General features: G+C 41.7%; 1 protein-coding gene across 2 annotated transcripts in view; it reads left to right on the top strand.

Moving 5' to 3' along the window:
- Window positions 1–17081, top strand: part of prex1 (phosphatidylinositol-3,4,5-trisphosphate-dependent Rac exchange factor 1) — an 87315-nt gene extending 70234 nt beyond the window's left edge. Inside the window, exons 25-42 of one of the 2 annotated variants that reach the window (XM_019863048.1) lie at window positions 215–425; window positions 1472–1739; window positions 2201–2419; window positions 4457–4545; window positions 5312–5394; window positions 6464–6554; window positions 6641–6769; window positions 6926–6967; window positions 7632–7849; window positions 8371–8473; window positions 9923–10066; window positions 11398–11512; window positions 12531–12597; window positions 12744–12788; window positions 13594–13769; window positions 13861–13963; window positions 15201–15268; window positions 15349–17081. In XM_019863048.1, coding sequence (XP_019718607.1) covers window positions 215–425; window positions 1472–1739; window positions 2201–2419; window positions 4457–4545; window positions 5312–5394; window positions 6464–6554; window positions 6641–6769; window positions 6926–6967; window positions 7632–7849; window positions 8371–8473; window positions 9923–10066; window positions 11398–11512; window positions 12531–12597; window positions 12744–12788; window positions 13594–13769; window positions 13861–13963; window positions 15201–15268; window positions 15349–15391 — 2214 coding nt within the window. In that variant the 3' untranslated portion in view covers window positions 15392–17081. The remainder of the gene's footprint in view (window positions 1–214; window positions 426–1471; window positions 1740–2200; window positions 2420–4456; window positions 4546–5311; window positions 5395–6463; window positions 6555–6640; window positions 6770–6925; window positions 6968–7631; window positions 7850–8370; window positions 8474–9922; window positions 10067–11397; window positions 11513–12530; window positions 12598–12743; window positions 12789–13593; window positions 13770–13860; window positions 13964–15200; window positions 15269–15348) is intronic. The other variant, XM_019863049.1, reaches the window with a different exon arrangement.
- Window positions 17082–18923: the final 1842 nt, after the last annotated feature.

The following is an 18923-nucleotide window of genomic DNA, read 5'->3' as shown; positions in this document are numbered from 1 at the left end:
GGGCAGGGTGCCCCCCCCCCCCAACCCCTCTTAATTAATAAAATCGCCATTTGAAAACTGCATCTCATGTTTACATAATGGATTATCTTTTTCTCACATTCACATTGGTTTGATGATTTTAATTGCTATTGCCCTTTTCTGATGCAGTGATGATTAAGGATTGTATGTAGATAATTAACTAGTTCTAGTTGTGTTTCCCATATTTTTCTCCCAGTTTTCCTTGGAACTTCGAAACATGGCCTGGCCCACCTTTAGGCAAGCTAGCATCGGAACCCACCCGCTCAGCTGCCTGGACTTTGTCCCTACCAACTTCCACGTCAACCTGATGCAGGTTTCCTACCCCAAAAGTGTTACCTCCGCTGGCAGGACCTTTAGTATCCGCTTTGGACGGAAGAACTCTCTGTTTGGCCTCGACCCGGATCAAGGTAGTACCCTATATATTGATAAATAATTATACACAATGTTGAAAATGGAGGACATTTTATCCGATTTCAGTTATAGTGGTGAAAATAATGCAGTACGTAAATATTCCTTTTAATCTTTTGAAATCCGTCTGTGATGGTACCGGCCGGGGTAGTAAGAGGCGACTTAACAGCAGCTCGGGCTAATTGACCTTTATGGCCAGTGAAATCCCTCAGTGCAGGGAATGGAATGCCATTAGTTCGCTACAGCTATTCCCATAGTACATCCGAAGAGTGCTTTGTTGTACGGACCCCATTAAGCCCTCTGCCACGTTCTTGCTATTGACAAGTGACTGGTGTCTTTTACTGAAGTAGAAATGTGATGGCGCAGAGGTCAAAGGGCAGAGAAAAATAGACATTGTGTGTACATCAGGAAAAAAAGAGTCTTCACGCAATAATTTTATCAAACAATTCTTATTTTCTTTCTTTTTGTTAATAGTAGATTTCCTTTTTGACTTCCAAAACAGTCAAATAATTCCATCCACTTTCATGAAAGATGTAAATGCAACGCAGCTGTCTTGACAACATCTCTTGCATTGTTCCTCGGGACTTACTTGTGCTCCGTCGGACATCTGCCTCGCAGTTGCACTGAGCAGATGTTCTCATTCATCTAAAAATGCAGGTTTTAAAAATAGAGTACGGGGCACTGCTTTATGTCAAAGTTACTAATAATACTCAGTTTGGATTCCGAGCGGGATTCCTCAGGTTACTGTCGCTTTATTTTGTCTTTCAACTTATTTATTTAACTGAACTCTTGTTTTTCAGCCGCCGGAGTGCATGTCAACAAGCTCTCCCTTTTAAATGGAAAGCAGACAAACGTGTTAACTTCATACATTTAAAACATCTGCTGTGGATATCAACGTCAGACAGTCAAGTCTGTTTTTTTCACCCACCGCAGCCCACAAGTGTTCTCTACTCTGCTCTACTTTACTCTGCGATATTTGATTCCACTCTTCATCGATTTATCTTTTTTCCTCTGCATTCATCTACTCTACTCTTTTCACACCCAGCTCAACTGAACCCGATGTCACACACCCAGCATTGCGTCACAAGCATGGGAGCGCCTTCGTGGAACTCTTCGGGCCCGGATGGGGAGGACGGAGAGGAGTCTGTGAATGGGGGCGAAGGTTTGATGGACAGCCGGGGTCACGGCGAAGGCGGCTTGAGCTTTTTGCTCAAGCAGGAAGACACGGAGACGCAGGACGCTTACCTTCACTTGTACAGCCGCCTGGACGTTGCTGTTCGGGAAATGAAGCAATATGTGGCTCAGATCGACGTGTAAGTGGGATCGGTTGATTGTTCCCTTTTTGTCTTTCGTTCAACAGGAAGTCTTGACTTATCTTATCATAACATTGGCATAGACGTTGATGCGTGTCTCGCCTCCACAAAGATATTTAGAAAACTCTGTGGAAAGAGTCGGTCAGTTGTCAAGCCCACATTTTTTTTGGTGCTCTTTGCTTGTTTAAGGCTGACAATTTAAGAAAAGAACATTCCTCAGGCCCAAAATATTTATGAACCAGGTCAGCGCATGAATAGGAGAGAGAGAAACATGCTCATTGTGAGTCAGTACGGAGGAAGGGGTGTAACATGCAGCAGTGAGTGAAATCTTTGATTGTGAGGGAGGGAGGGAGTCTTTGTCTTCTGACATCCTGCAGTATACATTACTGTTGTTGTAAAATGACTCTTGTTTGTCAGATTTTTTTTTTTTAATCTGAATATTTTTTCTTGTATTTCTGTAGTCTCCTGTCATCCATCACCGAGCCTACACAGATCCAGACAGGTGAAGGAGAGGCTCCCGTCTATGAGACAGCCCAGCCCCCTTCTTTGGGTCCCTCTGAGGACAACTGCGACCAGGACAAAGTGGAGCAAGGTGGCATCAAACGGGTTTGCTTCAAGGTGAACGAGGAAGACCAGGAGGACTCGGGTCATGACACAATGAGCTACAGAGACTCCTACAGGTGACTGAAGCATTTCTTGAGCTTTCATGATAGCTTTGAACTACTGTATACTGAGCTATCTTGACTCATTGTGCAATATTTTCCCAACATCGGATTCTCAAGTTCTTGGAGACACAGGAAACTCTTGTCTCACACCTGGATTAACATGAGCAAGTGTTTCAATTCGTTTACTGACTTCACAAACCCATAATGCAGCTCACTCCCCCCCCCGCCCCCACCACCACCCTTTTGGAGCCTGACAATTCATTCCAGATGTTGGCATCGTAATTTAAGATCCTATGACCAAAAATGACTTCAAAATGTTTTGGTCTGATCTGGTTATGTAATTTACTTGTTGTGAGCTCACTTGAGATTGTGTGTGTGTGTGTGTGTGTGTGTGTGTGTGTGTGTGTGTGTGTGTGTTGGCCCACTGAGGCCCACCCTCCACCACCCACAAAGATGTAGTTATTGGTTGTTGGTGCGGTGGGTTGGTCTATAATCGAGCCAAGCGTTTGGGGTGTGGCCTTCTGGCTCAGTCTCTCATTAAGGCTCCGCCACAACGTGTTGGAACTACCTCATTGCAATAAGATGTGATGGAAAATGTAGGCCAGGCTTTGTTTGTGAGTTTGACAATAACTTTAAGGTAGGAGGGTGCACAGGGAGGGGAATATATTTATTAATCATCAGTCTTGTGCTGGGTTGAGAGCTGCGCTTTTAGAAAATAGGTTGATATTAAATGTGACTGCTGGAAGTGTGTGCAAATATCACGATTAAGTAGCTTCTGTTGCAAACTGCTGTGCGATTGGTTATAAATCTCTTATGTAAATCCTGAGAAGACGAGTAGTGAGTTTTAGGGATGTTGTTGATCCCTCCTGGTTTCTTGTTGTTCAATTATGGTTTGTTTGGGTTTTGTTTTTTTGGATCTCCGATCTTTTTTTCTATTGCTCGAAAATGATCTGGGCTTGAAGTAAACTGAAATTATGCGGTGACATCATCGCCTCGCGGGCTGGCATGCGTGTTACAGTGCGTTAAGTCATTGAACAGAGATTGTTTTGACTGTGTTGTCTGCTGCCTGTTACTGTAATGACTAAATTACAGCTGTTCCAGTATAGTATTGGCTTTCACTATGACATCTATCTCTATTTATACATCTGAATATATTGTAATTATTTATATTCGTATAGTATTCCATCACCTTGTGGATATTTCATTCCATTACCCAAGCGTTTGTGTACCGGTTTACATATTCACACTATTTATGATTTATTCTACTATTTATGATACTTATATGTCTGGTTTGATGCAGTCTGCATTTCCTGGCCCTGTACCCGTGGCGTACACTATAAACAATGAATCTATACATCGTTTTTAAATTTAAGTTGGACATAGGGATGTGAATTGTGAAATTCTTGATAATATATTTACTGCAGCCTAAACAAACACATTTATTAGAGTGGGTGCATCGTTGCTTGCTTGTATGAGTGCACCGGTGAATAAAAATTGAATGGTGAACCTGAGCCAAACCGGTGACAGATTGCTGTGTTAACACAGTCCGCTTAATTGCTGCCATCCTGCCCACCCCCACCAAGCTGACACGCACGCATGCACGCACAGAACCGCAAAATAGTCAAGCAGGTGATAACTAGCCATTGACCCCCTCCCGCGCCATCCGGGAGGAAGAGAAAGACGGTTCTTGTCGTCTGGTACACTTACTGCTTGGCCATCCATCACTTTGCTCTCTGTGAATCATTTGCAACACCTCTGAGCCACTAAAGTACGCAGAATTAAAATTGCTGTGTAATTAAAGCCACATAAATCGTCATGGTGCTCCTGCAAATCCTGTTGATCATAAATACCTACGGTATAAAGACCAACCTTAAAAAAAAATAAAAATAACAGTTCTGGACATTTACTATCGTCTTGTTTAGCTCTCGACGCTATCAGAAACGTATTTGACAGCATAATTACAAGATAAAGCTTGGCAAACGTCCTCTGTGGTGGCAGAGAGGAATGGCGCATTTTAACTGTGTTTGTTTTTTTTATGTGCTTTTATGTTAGTGAATGCAACAGCAACCGAGATTCCGTCCTGTCCTACACGAGTGTGAGGAGTAACAGCTCTTACCTGGGAAGTGACGAAATGGGATCAGGTAACCAAAAAAAAAAAAAATGTAGGGCAACTCTTTATTTTGTTGTTAGGTATTCATCCAAAATGCCACGCTCTCATTCTTTTTTATCTGCTCTCACACACTTTCATTCCTTTGTTTTATTTTTCTGCCTGGCTTCTCGCCACATTGGAGACTAACGTCCTGATCCAATGCGAGAGCCAACGTGAGGAAAAAATGTGTCAGTGCATCTAACGACTAACATTGAAACAACTTATGTGCACAAATATTCATGCCCTTGGCTGCAGTTATTTTTTTAAGCTAATCTTAATAAAAATACGACTTATTCTTTTTATTTATTTATCAAAAGTGTATAATCATGACATCTGGCATCACACCTTAAAGCTACAATATTTAAGAATCGATCCTAAAAACAGCTATATAATTTGTGAGCGGCACACCAATGTGTATCAAATTTGGAGAATAGTGTATATTTGTGGTTGCAATGGTGGCCGCTGATCTTTTCCGGATCTTCCACTTCCCTGGTCTGTAATATTGATGGACTCCCCGGGACTAACTAAATATAGCGTACGTATGGGCCAAGGCGCCAAGAAGTGACAGTGGAAGTGTGACCACAGTCATCTTCAAGAAATATGATCCGTTTAGGAAAATGTATCCTTTCTTAAAGTAGAGTAAGTCCCCCCCACTTTCATAGGAGCTAATGCAAAAAAAAAAACTGAAACAAATACACTTCTGCACTGCTGAATTAAATATCCTCATCCTTTTACACTATATGTGTTCTGCTTGCCAGGGGATGAGTTGCCTTGTGACATGAGGATCCCCTCGGACAAACAGGACAAGTTGCACGGCTGTCTCGAGCACCTTTTCAACCAGGTGCGTTCACTTTTGAAGAAATGTACTGTAGGTATGTGTTCAACAGTGGTCGCACCAAAGTTCTGTGAAGTACTCAAGTGGTTCTCAATGTTGGATATGAGTACCACTGGTGGTACACGGGGCCTTTCGATGGGTGGGTGGTGGTTGGGTTTTGGGGGGGTTGGGGGGGGGGATTTGGATCACTGAGTACAAATAAAAATTTAAAACTTACAATACTCTCCAACATTGCATTTGTTTTCCCCAAAACATGAACATTAGACCGCTCATTGGCTATAATCGGCAGCTCTGTGTTTATCTTTTTGCTTTTTAGAAAGGATATTTAAGTGTAACAAATGTTTTGAAGGGTGGGGACTTGGTGTGTGTGTGTGTGTGTGTGTGTGTGTGTGTGTGAATATTTGTGTGAGTGTGTGTGTTGTGGTTCTTAATAGAGGTATAGCGGTGGAATGCGCCCCCCACTCCCCCCAAAAAAGTAAAAATAAATAAAAATAAAAAGCCTCCTCTGTTTCGTAGAAAATCACTTGGATGGTATCACCCATGAAAAATGGGGAAACACTGTATGAGAGAGAGAGAGTGCGAGAGAGAGAGAGGGAGAGAGACCTAGAGAGAGAGAGTTACATGCATACATATACGCACACAAGATTAGTTGCAAAAAGAGTATAAGTACTTGGAGTTGTGGTTTTTGGTTTGTTTGTTTTCACATGGAAGTGAAGCAATTCAAATTGAAAATTTACCGAAAAGCACTCCATAAGACCAGACATTCATGCCCTGTTTGTTAATTACTTTTTTTGTATGTGGAAAGTTGTGGCGGTTAATTAAGTAACTTATTCATATTGTACTTTTACATTTGGCACCCTTCCTCTGGGGTTTCTCACTGGTAGAGCATCGTAAGCTAGACACATGGTCCTGTTGATTACTTACTTCCATGTGACTGCCTGCACATGCATGGTAGGGGCATGGCAATATTACCCAACAAAAAAGGGCAATATTACCCTCCGGTATGGGGTGAATGCTGTAGATTTGTTTTCATTCCTGTGTGAGTTCATTTTTTGTGTGTGTGTGTTGCACACAGGTTGACTCCATCAACTGCCTCCTCAAAGGAAGTGTCATGACCAAGGCCTGCGAGGAGACCAAGTACTTCTATTCCGATCACAGCCAACCAGGTTCATATTTGTATGTTTTTGTATGTTTTAATAGTGTCGTCAGCCACAGGCAACACTCACTTATTTTGCTATTTTTATCTCAACAGAGTTTCGCCAGACGGAAGACTGGACAGTTCGTTGTCGTTATGTCATCCACAAGAACATCCAGGAGGACCCTTGGAACCTTCCCAATTCGATTAAAACTCTGGTGGAGAGCCTGCAGAGATTTGTGGAAGGTTTGTTCAATACACCAATATGCATACACCAGTGCATCATATACCAGCATGACTGTATTCAGTGCAATCATATTTGCAATATGTATAGATTTATCGTGTCAACACAATTATCACGACATCCTGTTTTTCATCTTTTTTTTTCTTTTCTTTTTTCAGATGGAAAGAGCCAGCTTCTCCTGGCCCTGCTTAAATGCACAGGTTAGTGTAAAACATCATTGTTTTTAATGCGACGGACAATAAAACTAAGATGACAACAACTGTGCGAGAGTTTTAATTTTGTCTCTCCCAGCTGGATCCAATATTGTCGCGGGTCAGTGTAGGGTTGTAGGCAATTCCCTGCTTGTCATGGGTTTATGGGTTGCTGTCTAATTTCTGGTGGAGCAAGCAGTCCAGCAGAAAGTAAAACTGGGCTCCTCCATACTTGGTGGATCTGCCATCATTTTATGCCCTATTAAGTCACTGCAGTATTCTGACCGTCTTTTACTGACTGGCTTTCACATTAAATATTAAAGATGATCATGATTTGCAATCCATTGCTTCTTAATTGTGAAATGCAATTTTCTATTAGCTGCCTCTTAAGTACTTTTTTTTTTTTTTTTTTTTTTTACAGGCAGGCATTGCTTTCAGACTTATTCAAATTTTTTTTACTGGGATTTGATCAGATTGATTTTTTTTTTCCTTCTAAGAACTTTTGTCAACTGAAAAATGTAAACTTACTTAAATGTAAACTTACTTGGGAGTCTGCATTTTAACCATGTGAAGGGTTCTGTGAGTTCGATACGATAAAAATAAAATGTACTTCTTGTTCTTAACTGCCTCATTCACTTTTTTGAAATCAGGATTTCCATCTTTCTTTCACCAGACACAGCTCTGCAGCTTCGGCGCGATGTCATCTTTTGCCAGGCCGCCACAGCTGCTGTGTGCACACTGGCCGAGCAGCTGCTTGCCGCATTACGATGCCGCTTCAACAATGCCGGCGAGTACCAGGAGGACAGCAAGGAAACTAGCCGCAAATGGCTGGAGCAAATATCTGCCATTGGCGTGCTGGTGCACTTGCAGTCCACGCTAGCGCCCCATGTGGTGAGGACAAGTGTTGCAGATCAGCGCACATTTTCTATTCTAATGCCTCTAAGTGTCGGTCTATTCATCCATCCATTTTCTAAACGGCTTTTTCCTCACGAGGGTCGCAGGCGTGCTGGTGCATATCCCAGCTGTCTTTGGGCACTTGGTGGTCTACTGTATAGTAAAATCTACAAATTGGCATCCAAGCAATAAGAGTCAGCAAAACATGGAGTTCAAACTATAAAATGACAGCCATAGCCTGTCGATGTCATGTTGCGCATAGAATCACTGAAATAGTGTGTATGGGAGAAACAAACACAAAGCTCCTGCGGAAAGACGCGGTAATTCATTTACAATTTTTTGATAATTAAAGTGATCCCCCTCTGCAAAAAAAAAAAAAAAAAAGGAAGACGACCCGAGAATTTGTAACTGGCAGGAATTGATTTGAATATATTTGTTGGAATAGATTTGTGTTCATAGTGTATCAAAACTGTCCTGCTGGTGCATTTTCTCAACCTACCCCCTTTCTCCTCCATCAGAAAGAGGAACGGACCATGCTTGAAGACATCAAGGCGGCTCTGTCAGACTTGGACAAAGTCACAGTGTTCTTCAGGCAACTGGAGGATGAATGTCTCGTTGCAAGTAAGATCACAAAGACGTCTTCAGTCGGTCCAGCCCAGTCAATCCAGACTGCTGGTGATGAGCAGCTGTACGGTTTAACGGAATTTGGGATAAAATTGCATAATGTGTGCATATGCTCACTTAGACTTGACCGTAATACTTTGTTCAAAGGAGAATGAATAGTTAGAATAGCAATTTGTTCCATTGCGTCAAACGCGTGAGAACTAAGAGCAAAACAGCAAAAGAATTTTGCATAAAATAACTAAAAAAAAAGGAAACTACAGTTGTTGTTGTGGCCATCTTAAAAATAAATGATAGACAGTTACAGCCCAAATAGAGCATTTATAAAACTGAAAGTCTTTTTTTTTCTTTTTTAACCAATAACCTTCTCACACGAAAATGTGCAAACTCTACATCTTGCCATATCTATCTTTCTGACGTAAACATGTTTTTTTAATTGTTTTTTTTAACTGCTTTACTTAAGTTGTACCGGTATTTACAACTCAGACCAACGACAATGCTATCGAACATTTAATAGCAGGGCAATGTCCATTAGACATTATTGATCAACCGGCCCAGGACTCCTGTAATGGTAGCGATGCGAAGTATGCAATCACCTCATAGTCTCTGCCGTACACATCTCAGCCAATTTCACAGGCTGACAGCTGGAAGGCTTTTTAAGGAAACATGCTGACCCCAGAAAGACTCTGTAAATGTCATCGTTTCATTTTTCTGAGTGGTGTGTCACCATTGTAAAAATCCCATTACCGCTTTTACAGATTTTGAAAGATATGCCTTGCCACTGTAATAAAATCAGGAGAAGCATGGATTATTTGTGGACAAGGGGCGGACTAAATTCTTCTTTTTAATGTTTCTTTGTCTCCAACAGCACTGAGCAATTTTCTTTTTTTTTTTTTTTCAAAGGCAATCCCTATTTTATTTCATAGACACTTACACTTTATAATGTAGTAAACCTAGTCACTCGTGGTTTTGTGGTACACTCACCTGAATTGTGTGAAGGCACAATGGGTTCTGTTTAACTCCGTGACGGTGTGAATAGTTGTTTGTCTCCATATTTGCCTGGCGAATGACTGGCAACCAGTTCTGGGTGTGGTCTGCCTTTCGCCCAAAGTCAGATGGGATAGGCTCCAGCGCTCTGGATAAAGCAGCGTTGAAAATGAATGGCCCCTCCATGAGCCGTCACCTTATCATAGTGGAGGGGTTGTCAAGTCCCAATGATCCTTAGGAGCGATGTTTTATGCCCCTGCATGGGTCACTCATGGCAAACAGGTCCTTCAAGTTCAACAGATTTGACATGTTTTGGTAAAAGACTGTTACTTGCGTGTGTTTATCTCCAGGTCTAGTTATAGTATGCTATTTACAAACGTCTAAATGCTGTCTCCCACATTTATTAATTGCGTTTCACGGATGTCTCGATAATGGCTCTTTGTCTCTGCGTGCGTGTTGCAGACTCACCCGTTTGCTACCAGGTGGAGGGTAGCCGACAGGCCCTGAAGGTGATGCTCTACCTTGACAGCTGGCACTTCAGTGAGCTACCCAGCCGGCTGCAAAACGGAGGCCACCTCAAACTTCACACCATTCTCTTCACTAGAGGTATGCAGGAGACAAGTCAGTTAGGAAACTGATTGCTCTGTATTAACATCTTACGCAATACAATGTCCGATACGCATATACAAAGTAGTTCTGTGTACTCAGTTTTTGTTATCAGTTGCCCAAATATACACGACTGTTCACACCGAGACTTTAAATTACACCTAAACAGACATCCATCTATGATCTGAAATCGCTTAATCCTCACGAGGGTCACGGGGATGCTGGAGCCTATCCCAGCTGTCTTTGGGCACACCCTGAACTGGTTGCCAGCCAATCGCAGGGCACACATAGACGAATAATCATTCGCACTCACAATCACACCTAGGGACAATTTGGAGTGATGCATTAACCTGCCATGCATGTTTTTGAAATGTGGGAGGAAACTAGAGTACCCGGAAAAAACCCACGCAGGCATATGGAGAACATGCAAACTCCCCATAGGAAGCGCGAAGCCCAAATCGAACCATGTACCTCTACACTGTGGGGCCCCTAACCAGAAAGACGAACAACATTCATTCAAAAAAAGCATGCTGTTTTGATTGCTTAATTTAATAAATATTTCACAGTGGTGTTCGGGAAATGTCAATTAAAACTCAAGCGGTAACATTTTCAACTCTGATTTCATGGATCAAAGGGGCTGCCAGCTGCTTTCATGACACATTTAAGTGATTTTATTAAATTTGTTTGAAGCCATTTGCTTATACACCTTTCACGTTCCACCCTTCACTTCAAAAGTGCTCTGTTCTCCGCCAGTCTCAGCCCAATGTGAATACTTCACCTCATGCATCATTGCGCTAGTGCCATAAAGTCATTAATTTTCCACAGACAATAACTATTTTGAACACTCATCCAATGAAAGAGCTCATATGTTGTTCATATGTTTGATTATTCAGAGCGCAGCTGCTTGCAGCATAAGGCTCAGCTGTGAGAGAATAGGAGGATGTACATCGCCCCCTAGTGGAAAGCACTGTTTTCTACAGATGAAGAGGAGACTGACTTGTGATCTGATTATGGATTAGCGTTGTATTTGTTGGGGTATGATTTCAGAAGAAAAAAACCCACCCGTTTTTATTTATCTACGGGGGCTGCCACTTGCTGTGGACTGAAAATATAAATATACAAAATATATAATTAAAATTACTCAAGATAAAAGCAAAGCGACAAAGGCTACATCATATGAAGTCAAAACAATGAGATTTGTGTTGCTTGTACGGGTTGTCAAAGGTTTTCGTATTTGTTTGTGGAAGGGAATTGAAATCCCAATCTGTCACAAGCCACATGCTACAAAGATGAACTGTGCAGATCTGACTCTTCCCCGCCATGTTTTCCAGCACTGGAGCGCCCAGAGGGGCTGTCCCAGCAGGACTACGTCGCCATGGAGGAGTTCCAGCAGCGCACCAATGCTGTCTCCTTAGAGAAGGTCAAGGCCTACTACCGCAGACTCAGGTAGTCACTTAGGACACATTCCTTAACTCAAACAACTTTTGTGGTGTCGCTCGCGGGCTTCTCCTAAAATTGTGAAGCGTCTTATACGATTCGGAAATGTTGCATTGGGCACTGCTGCGAATTCCAAAGATGGAGCATCAAAGCATTCCACGACAAAACACATGGTTGACAGACATGATCAGCTTGTGTTAATTTCTTTGTGGATAGACTATTTGAATGTCAGCAGTCGTGACAAATCTGTATTTCGTGAAAGCCTTCATCTAAATTGGAGGCTGTACAGCACGTTCGATTAGTGGCTAGCAAATCTGCCCCACAGTGTTTGAATCCGGGCTTCAGCCTCCCTCTGTCGAGTTCACATTTTTGCTCCTTGTGCTTTTTATGTGTTTTCTCCAGCTTCTTCCCACTTTTCCAAAACATGCTTCTTAGAGTTAATTGAAGTCTCGAAGTTGCCTCTTGGTGTGACGGCTTCATTGTTTTTGTGCTCTGTGATTGGCTGGCATCCAATCCAGTATGTAGCCCGCTTCTCAAAGTCAGCTGGAAGAGGCTGCAGCTCGCAACCCCAATGAGGATAAACGCTCGAGAAAATGGATGGGTCTATTTAAAACAAACAAAAAAAGCAGATATTGTGATCATGCTATGCAGCAATTTCCTCACACCACAGGTTTAAGCAAATTGTGATAGCCTCGAAGTACAGTACGAATAAACAATACACATGACAATCATTTAGAAAGACACTTGCAGTCGGTTTAATCGCAGTGTTCCAAGGCAATTTTTCTATCCATGAGTCCAAAATTTCGGACTTCCCAGTTTTCTGGAATGTAGCATCAATACAAACGCACGGTAATAAATGATCATTATTTCCCATATTAATAGAACTCTTCAATATCTTGTTTGATCATTTTAGTGCAGGACGGAGTTATGCGAATTCTAATTCTAATGACGTGCATGAGACTAAATTTGTGGGATTTTAAACTCGAAAACCGAGAAGCTGACTCGAGAACCTTTGCTGTCACAATAGGGCCTTCTATTTGGAGAAATCAAATCTCCCCACAGACTCCAACACCACAGCTATGAAGATTGATCAGGTAAATATTCCCTCACTGTCACTCGTCTGTCTTTGTGCTTCTTTTTATTGCTTTTGCTGTTTTCCAATATCAAGCGTTATGCAACTCCTGAAACTTAAGTCCAGCTGTGTGCAATGTTGTGACTGAATGTATAAATGCAAGCACAGATACTGGGCCGTGAAGTTAGAGATCTTCGGCCGAGCATTGCCAAAGTAAGATGAACTGGTGTCCCGTTCCCTCACTGGAACTCGTTAGCTTGCCAAGAACCTTCCATTAACTCCAACTAACATCAACACCGTCGCATCCTCTGTCACCTCCATTTATTGTTGACCTCAGCATTGATTATATTTTAGAGCCCCAGACTGATGATAGCGCATATAGTTTCCCATTAGTATCTTAAAATACTCCAATCCATAGTGCTAGCCTGTAGCATTTTGTTCTGAAGTTGTGATTGACTTTTAAGTGTCATTCAAGTGTGTTTGATTACTTTTGTTCACATCCATTGAAACGTCTGGTCAAATGTAAACAATAAACAAAAAATCTTTTTTGGCACTTTTACATTATCGCTGGCATCAGGCCGAAATCCACGTGTGGGTGTAATTTTTTTTTTTTTTAGACAAATGATAGACCAATCCGAAGTGTTGAAAATGGCTGGCTCTCTTTGATGATGTCATGTTACTGAAGTCCACCGTAGCTTGAGTTTAAGTTCTCTCATGAATAAAATTTGGCTCGTCATGGCCCGCCATCTTTTGGCAGGGCTAGCGGCCACCGCACACACTCTACATGTCATCCAATCTGCCCCATCTGTTCATTTTGTCACATTGTAGAAACTAGAAAATAGAAAACAGGTTTCAGTATAATGCAGGAGGGTACTTCACCAAAAACTACGACATGAACATATTGGCCTTTTTACAAATCAGACAAATGAACGAGAAGAGCTGCTGACGCTATTCCAAATATTATTGTCATGGGTATCGTGCAGCCTTGCCTAAGTTGACCCTCTCTTCCATCTCACAGCTACTCCGCCCCCTCAACACATTGGACGACCTTTGTCGGCTGATGCAGTCGTACGTCAACGTGCGCCCCGGTACCCACGGCCACCCTTCTGGTGTCAGCGTGCTGTGCGTGTCCTCGGAGCTGTGCAATCGCCTTGGAGCCTGTCACATCACCATGTGTGCCACGGGCATGCAGAGGTCGGCCAGCCTCATGCTCCCCGGTGACGTCATGTGAGCGTGGCCTTAATTCACATTAGTCCTAATAAATGTTTTTCGGTGTTCTTTGCAGAAGTACCCTAAGTGTGACACTGGAGCAGGCAATGATCCTTGCCAGGAATCACGGCCTCATGCCGCGATGCATCATGCAGACCATGGACGTCATGCGCAAACAGGTAAACCCTTGGATTTCAAAAGTAGTAGGTTCGACCGTATATATAAACCCTGATTGCAAAAACGTTGATGTCATTTGCATTTTATCTTACATTTTCCTTAAAAGTAATAGGTTATCGATTATTTGATTTGGTGGGGAGGGGAAATCACCGGAAATGAGCATCTTGGCATGCGTCACAGACACATACTAACATTTTTCAACCTTGTTTAGTCAATAAACCGAAGTACTTTACGTTTCTTTTTTCTTACATCCGTGCGGCCCGCCGGTCCAAAATGGCCTGCATTCCTGTCCCGTTCCACGGCCCGATGGTTTGGGATCATCAACCTAGTATATGAAATGTGCTCCACAAATATAGCTGCCGTTTTCTTGTCCCTTATCCTGTGCATTAAATAACGAAAATATGTTGATGTGTTATGGTTATAAAGACAGTTCCACACGTGGGTTTGTACAGCGCTTAACCCTTTCAGGGACAGCGCTTACAATAGTACCGTATTTTCTGCACTATAAGGCGCTTCGGATTTTCAGGTGCACCTTCAATGAATGGCCTATTTAAAAATTTTTCATATATAAGGCGCACTGCATTATAAGGCGCATAGAATTGAAGCTACAATCGTGGCTGCGATTGTGCTATGCATCCACTAGATGGTGCCACACTAAAGGGAATACAAAACAATTCAATATGCAATTCAGAATAAACATTTCTCCATTGTGGGACAAATAAAGGTTTTCTTATCTTAATACAGCTTTATTTATATAGAGCCTTCACAACCGCTGCAGCTGTAACAATGAGAACTGGTCACAACTGTCAACAAAAACGCACACTAACCTCATGGGCTCACATTCACAATGGGCTAAATATCTTTAGAAGTCTTACTTGTCTCCTCCTTCCTTCATTTAGTCAGTAGTTAACTATGCTTTTGGCATTATCTTCGTTTCATAATGGCTGCGCAGAGTTCACAAAGCACCTGTCTGTTTGAGTGTGTGTTGGCGAATGCACATGTCAGGCAGAACCCAGAACCCTTTTAGGTTCCAATTGCTTCGTGCTGATAATCACCAGATGGCATCGGAACACTATTAGGGAAACTACTCAATGGGGAATAGAAAGAGAGTTACATTTTCTTTATATTAAGTGCATTGGATTATAGGGCACACCTGTTTTGAAAAAATGGAATGCTTTTAGCTGCACCTTAGAGTGCGGAAAATACAGGAAATCTCATGTTTTCTCTGCCTGCCACCAGGGGGCCAGAGTTGAGCTCTCTGCTAAAAACCTCACGGTAATGGACCAGATGCCGCCGTCAGCACCAAGGTACCGCAAAAATGTATTCCTCAATGTATGGCTTTTCTCTCGGCGCAATTCCCTAATCCTATGTTTTGTCTTTGAAACAGACTCTTCAAGCTATGTTTGCCACCCTCAGATGGAGAACTCTAAGAAAAACAAAACAAAACAAAACGTACAACTCAGAGAGAACTCGCAAATGCGGGCAAGGGAGACGTGAAACAATCAAATGTTCCGCCACTTTTTCCATCAAAAGGACAGCGCTTATGGACAGAACCTCTTCCCGACAGCGCCTTTGTTGCCATGGATTCCAACACCAATCTAATCATAAGCGCTCAATAACGTCTGGCTTCACCTTTCGAAACCAATGCAACCTGAAGTTGATCATCCAAGTTCTATCGGGAAGCAGCCCAATATCCACTTGCGCTGCCGCCACAGCCCTCACAATAACTGGATTAACCAAACTAGCTGTAACTTCCACCCGAAAACTCGAAGATTGTCCTTTTTTTTTTTTTTTTTTCCTCAGACTGCAACTCCGGAGGACGGTCTGCGTTGTTATTAAGACTGCTGTTCCGCAGGGCTCAGTGTTTGTCGAGGGTGGAGAAGCAGAAAGTTATGGCAAAGTGATGGAAAGTCTGGATTTTAGGGGCGGATCCAACCCAGTGCATGTGGTTACTGTGCAATTACTGTAGGCTTAGTGTGAGTACTGTATTGCCGCACTATATGAAGGATAGTTATTTATTGTGTCTGAAAGCAGCTTTTTTTTTTTTTTAATCCCTTATACCACACCAGGTTTTAAAGAATCTACTAGCATTCCAGCTGGCATATTGAACAGTATTTAAAGGACCAATGACCTGCCATCAGTGCTTGTTTCTTGTGATCTATTTATATAAGTTTTTGTCAAGGAGGTCTTTCATTCATATTCAGGAGGTATAAAAGGAGGGGGAAGGCAGGGGAGGGGGGATTACCAGAATCGGGACAAACAAAACAAAACAAAAGAAAACCACGAAACATTTTGTCCAGTCAATGGACAACAATATTTAATCGTTGGTAAATTATTAATATATTCATTAAAATGTACTACCTGAAGGATTACCTTCTGATACTGGTGTTTATTTTAACATGTTTAAGTGGTCATAAGACTAGGTATTAAAATAAAAGACTCAATGAGGGCATGTGACAGTGTTAGCAAAAAAAAAAAAAGTACTGTAAAGAGTCATTAGGTGGCGCTCAAGAAAGGGATCGTCGTAACATTTCTTTGTACATACAAGCTGTAGCCGTGACAAGGAGCAATTGTTAGCTTATGTCTTAAAGCAGATAAACAATGGCATTTATTGAATTGGATATTTTTTATGTCAAATGTAGTACGTCAAAGGTGTGCTTTCTTAAAAAAAAAACAAACAAATGGACGCTTTGTCAGTGTAACCTCATCGATCGGTGTTTTTTCTGGCTATGACAAAGGTTTGAAATGCATTTCAGCAATCTCGACATGCTGCGTTCATCAGACCGCTGGCTTCTTCTACTGACTATTTATTCAAAAGAAATCAGGACCCAAACCACATCCAATTCGGTCTTAAGGCGAGGTCCTTCATCGCCGCGTCAGCTCACCTTCCATGTGCGCGTCGTTGGTTTCGATTTGCTAATGACTGCAGCATGTTGAATAAACAAAAGCATGTCGTTGGTGACGCAATGTCTTGACATTATTCTAATGTTTCTTACTGTGTATATACGATATTTGCAATTTTATCTCGCTGGAAAATAACTGTACAAAGGATCTTTTGTTTCTAAAATGATCACTGTAAATGCAATCTTAACAAGCTAGTAAATAAAAATGTTCCAAGTATTCCTGTCTGTGGTATGGATAATGAAATTAACTCCATCGAACATCGAAATTTGTGGAAGTGAATCATTGTTTTCCCGCGCAGTATAACAGCCTTTAAATGTCTGTCCTTATCGTGTATATTTTACTTCCTAAGACAGGGGTGTCAAAGTCATTTTTGCCACGGGCCACATTTTCGTTACTGTTTCAGTTGGAGGGCTGTTCTGACCGAAACCATACAAAGAAGGGAAGAATAACTGTTGATTCAACTATTGTTTAAGTTACTATCGTGAGGGGTTTGGTAACAAGAAAATGCTCAGAATCTCTCTCTTATTTATTACATATGAGAATTTTGGTAGACATTTTAGAAAGGATCATGGAAGTTGACATGTTTGATCTGCTTTCGTGGGCCACATAAAATGATGTGGCGGGCCGGATCTGGCCCTCAGGCCTTCTGTTTGACACCTGTGTCCTAAAACATAGATTATTGCATAAATGCTGTAGTGCGATTCTAGTTTTGGCTAAATGTTATAATGTAAATTGTACTTGATGGCTTTTTCTTTCGTTTTTTTTTTTCCTGGGTTTTCCCATCACTCATTGGCATAAATAGCCTTGACAGCGAAGCGAGCCTTTTGTGATATAGCTTTTGAGTTGTTTTCTTTCTTTGTTTCGTTATTATCTCTGGAGATGTTTACAGCATCTTAATTCCCTCAAGGAAAGTGGAATCTTTTTAAATGTTTCTAAATATTTGCCAATTGTCTTGTTCTATTGTGATCTCATCTATAGACATAGCAGTGGCATTACTCATTGCACTCCAACTCAATTGGAAAACAACTAATTATCATTCTACCGCGGGGGTTGGGTGGAGCTCCATTGCAAATGAAGCTTTGCATTACCGTGGCGCTATTAAAGATGAATACTGAAAAAATAGGGTTGCACGATATGTGAAAAACATGCGACATGGGTGTTGAATAGTGAGGTATCGATACTGTAATATTTAACACGCACCGAAAGACAGTAGACTACTTGTATTCTCCGGTCATTCATTGGGATGACAATATTTTTTTGATGTACAGTATATTGCTGTTTGCTTGTACACTTCCCGCTTGCAGTTCAGTTATATAACAAGTGGAGCTTGACCAGCATGCATTGCTTCACAGCATAACATCTACTTGATGTCATGAATATGATGTTTTATAGGAAATCTCAAATGGAAAAGTCAAAGGCACCTTAAGATCTCTCTCTCTCTCTCTCTCTCTCTCTCTCTCTCTCTCTCTCTCTCTCTCTCTCTCTGTCCTTACATCAGGGATGGGCAACTGGTGGTCCTCCGCCACATCACTGTGAGCCGCCCCTTGGTTTATGATTTTTTTTTTTTTGACGGCGCTGGAAAATTAAAAATGTTTCCTCTCCTACAGATTTTTTTTCAATATTAAAAAAAATAAAAATTTTAATTTTTTTTCTAAGTTCGTGCTCCTAGGTGTCCCCACAATAGCGTGACGTGACGTCATGCTGTCGTGACAGACAAACTGTGGCCCCTTCCAGCATTGTAATTGCCCATGCCTTTAGATCATTTGTTAAGGGATGCGCTCAAGTTCTTGAACAAGTGTCTTCAAGTCATTTTTCAGTTTGCACTTAAGCTCGGGGCGTCAGCCTTTGTGCACTCTTATTCGTTACAAATTCCTATTCAATGTGAAGAAACAAGACATATTAATTCCACTAAAAGGCAACATTGATCACTTGGGCAGCAGCTAATTAATAAGATGGCAAACTAAAGAAACTTATTCGTTTTCCTGACCTGCCAGGCAGGCGGAAGTGGAAAAGACGAGGTGAAAGTCAAACTGCAATTGGTGAGGAGAATATTCCATT

The sequence above is a fragment of the Hippocampus comes genome, unplaced genomic scaffold, assembly GCF_001891065.2.
Source record: "Hippocampus comes isolate QL1 unplaced genomic scaffold, H_comes_QL1_v1.1 scaffold1, whole genome shotgun sequence".
In the NCBI taxonomy this organism is placed as follows: Eukaryota; Metazoa; Chordata; class Actinopteri; order Syngnathiformes; family Syngnathidae; genus Hippocampus; species Hippocampus comes.
This window is presented reverse-complemented; position numbering and strand designations above follow the sequence as displayed.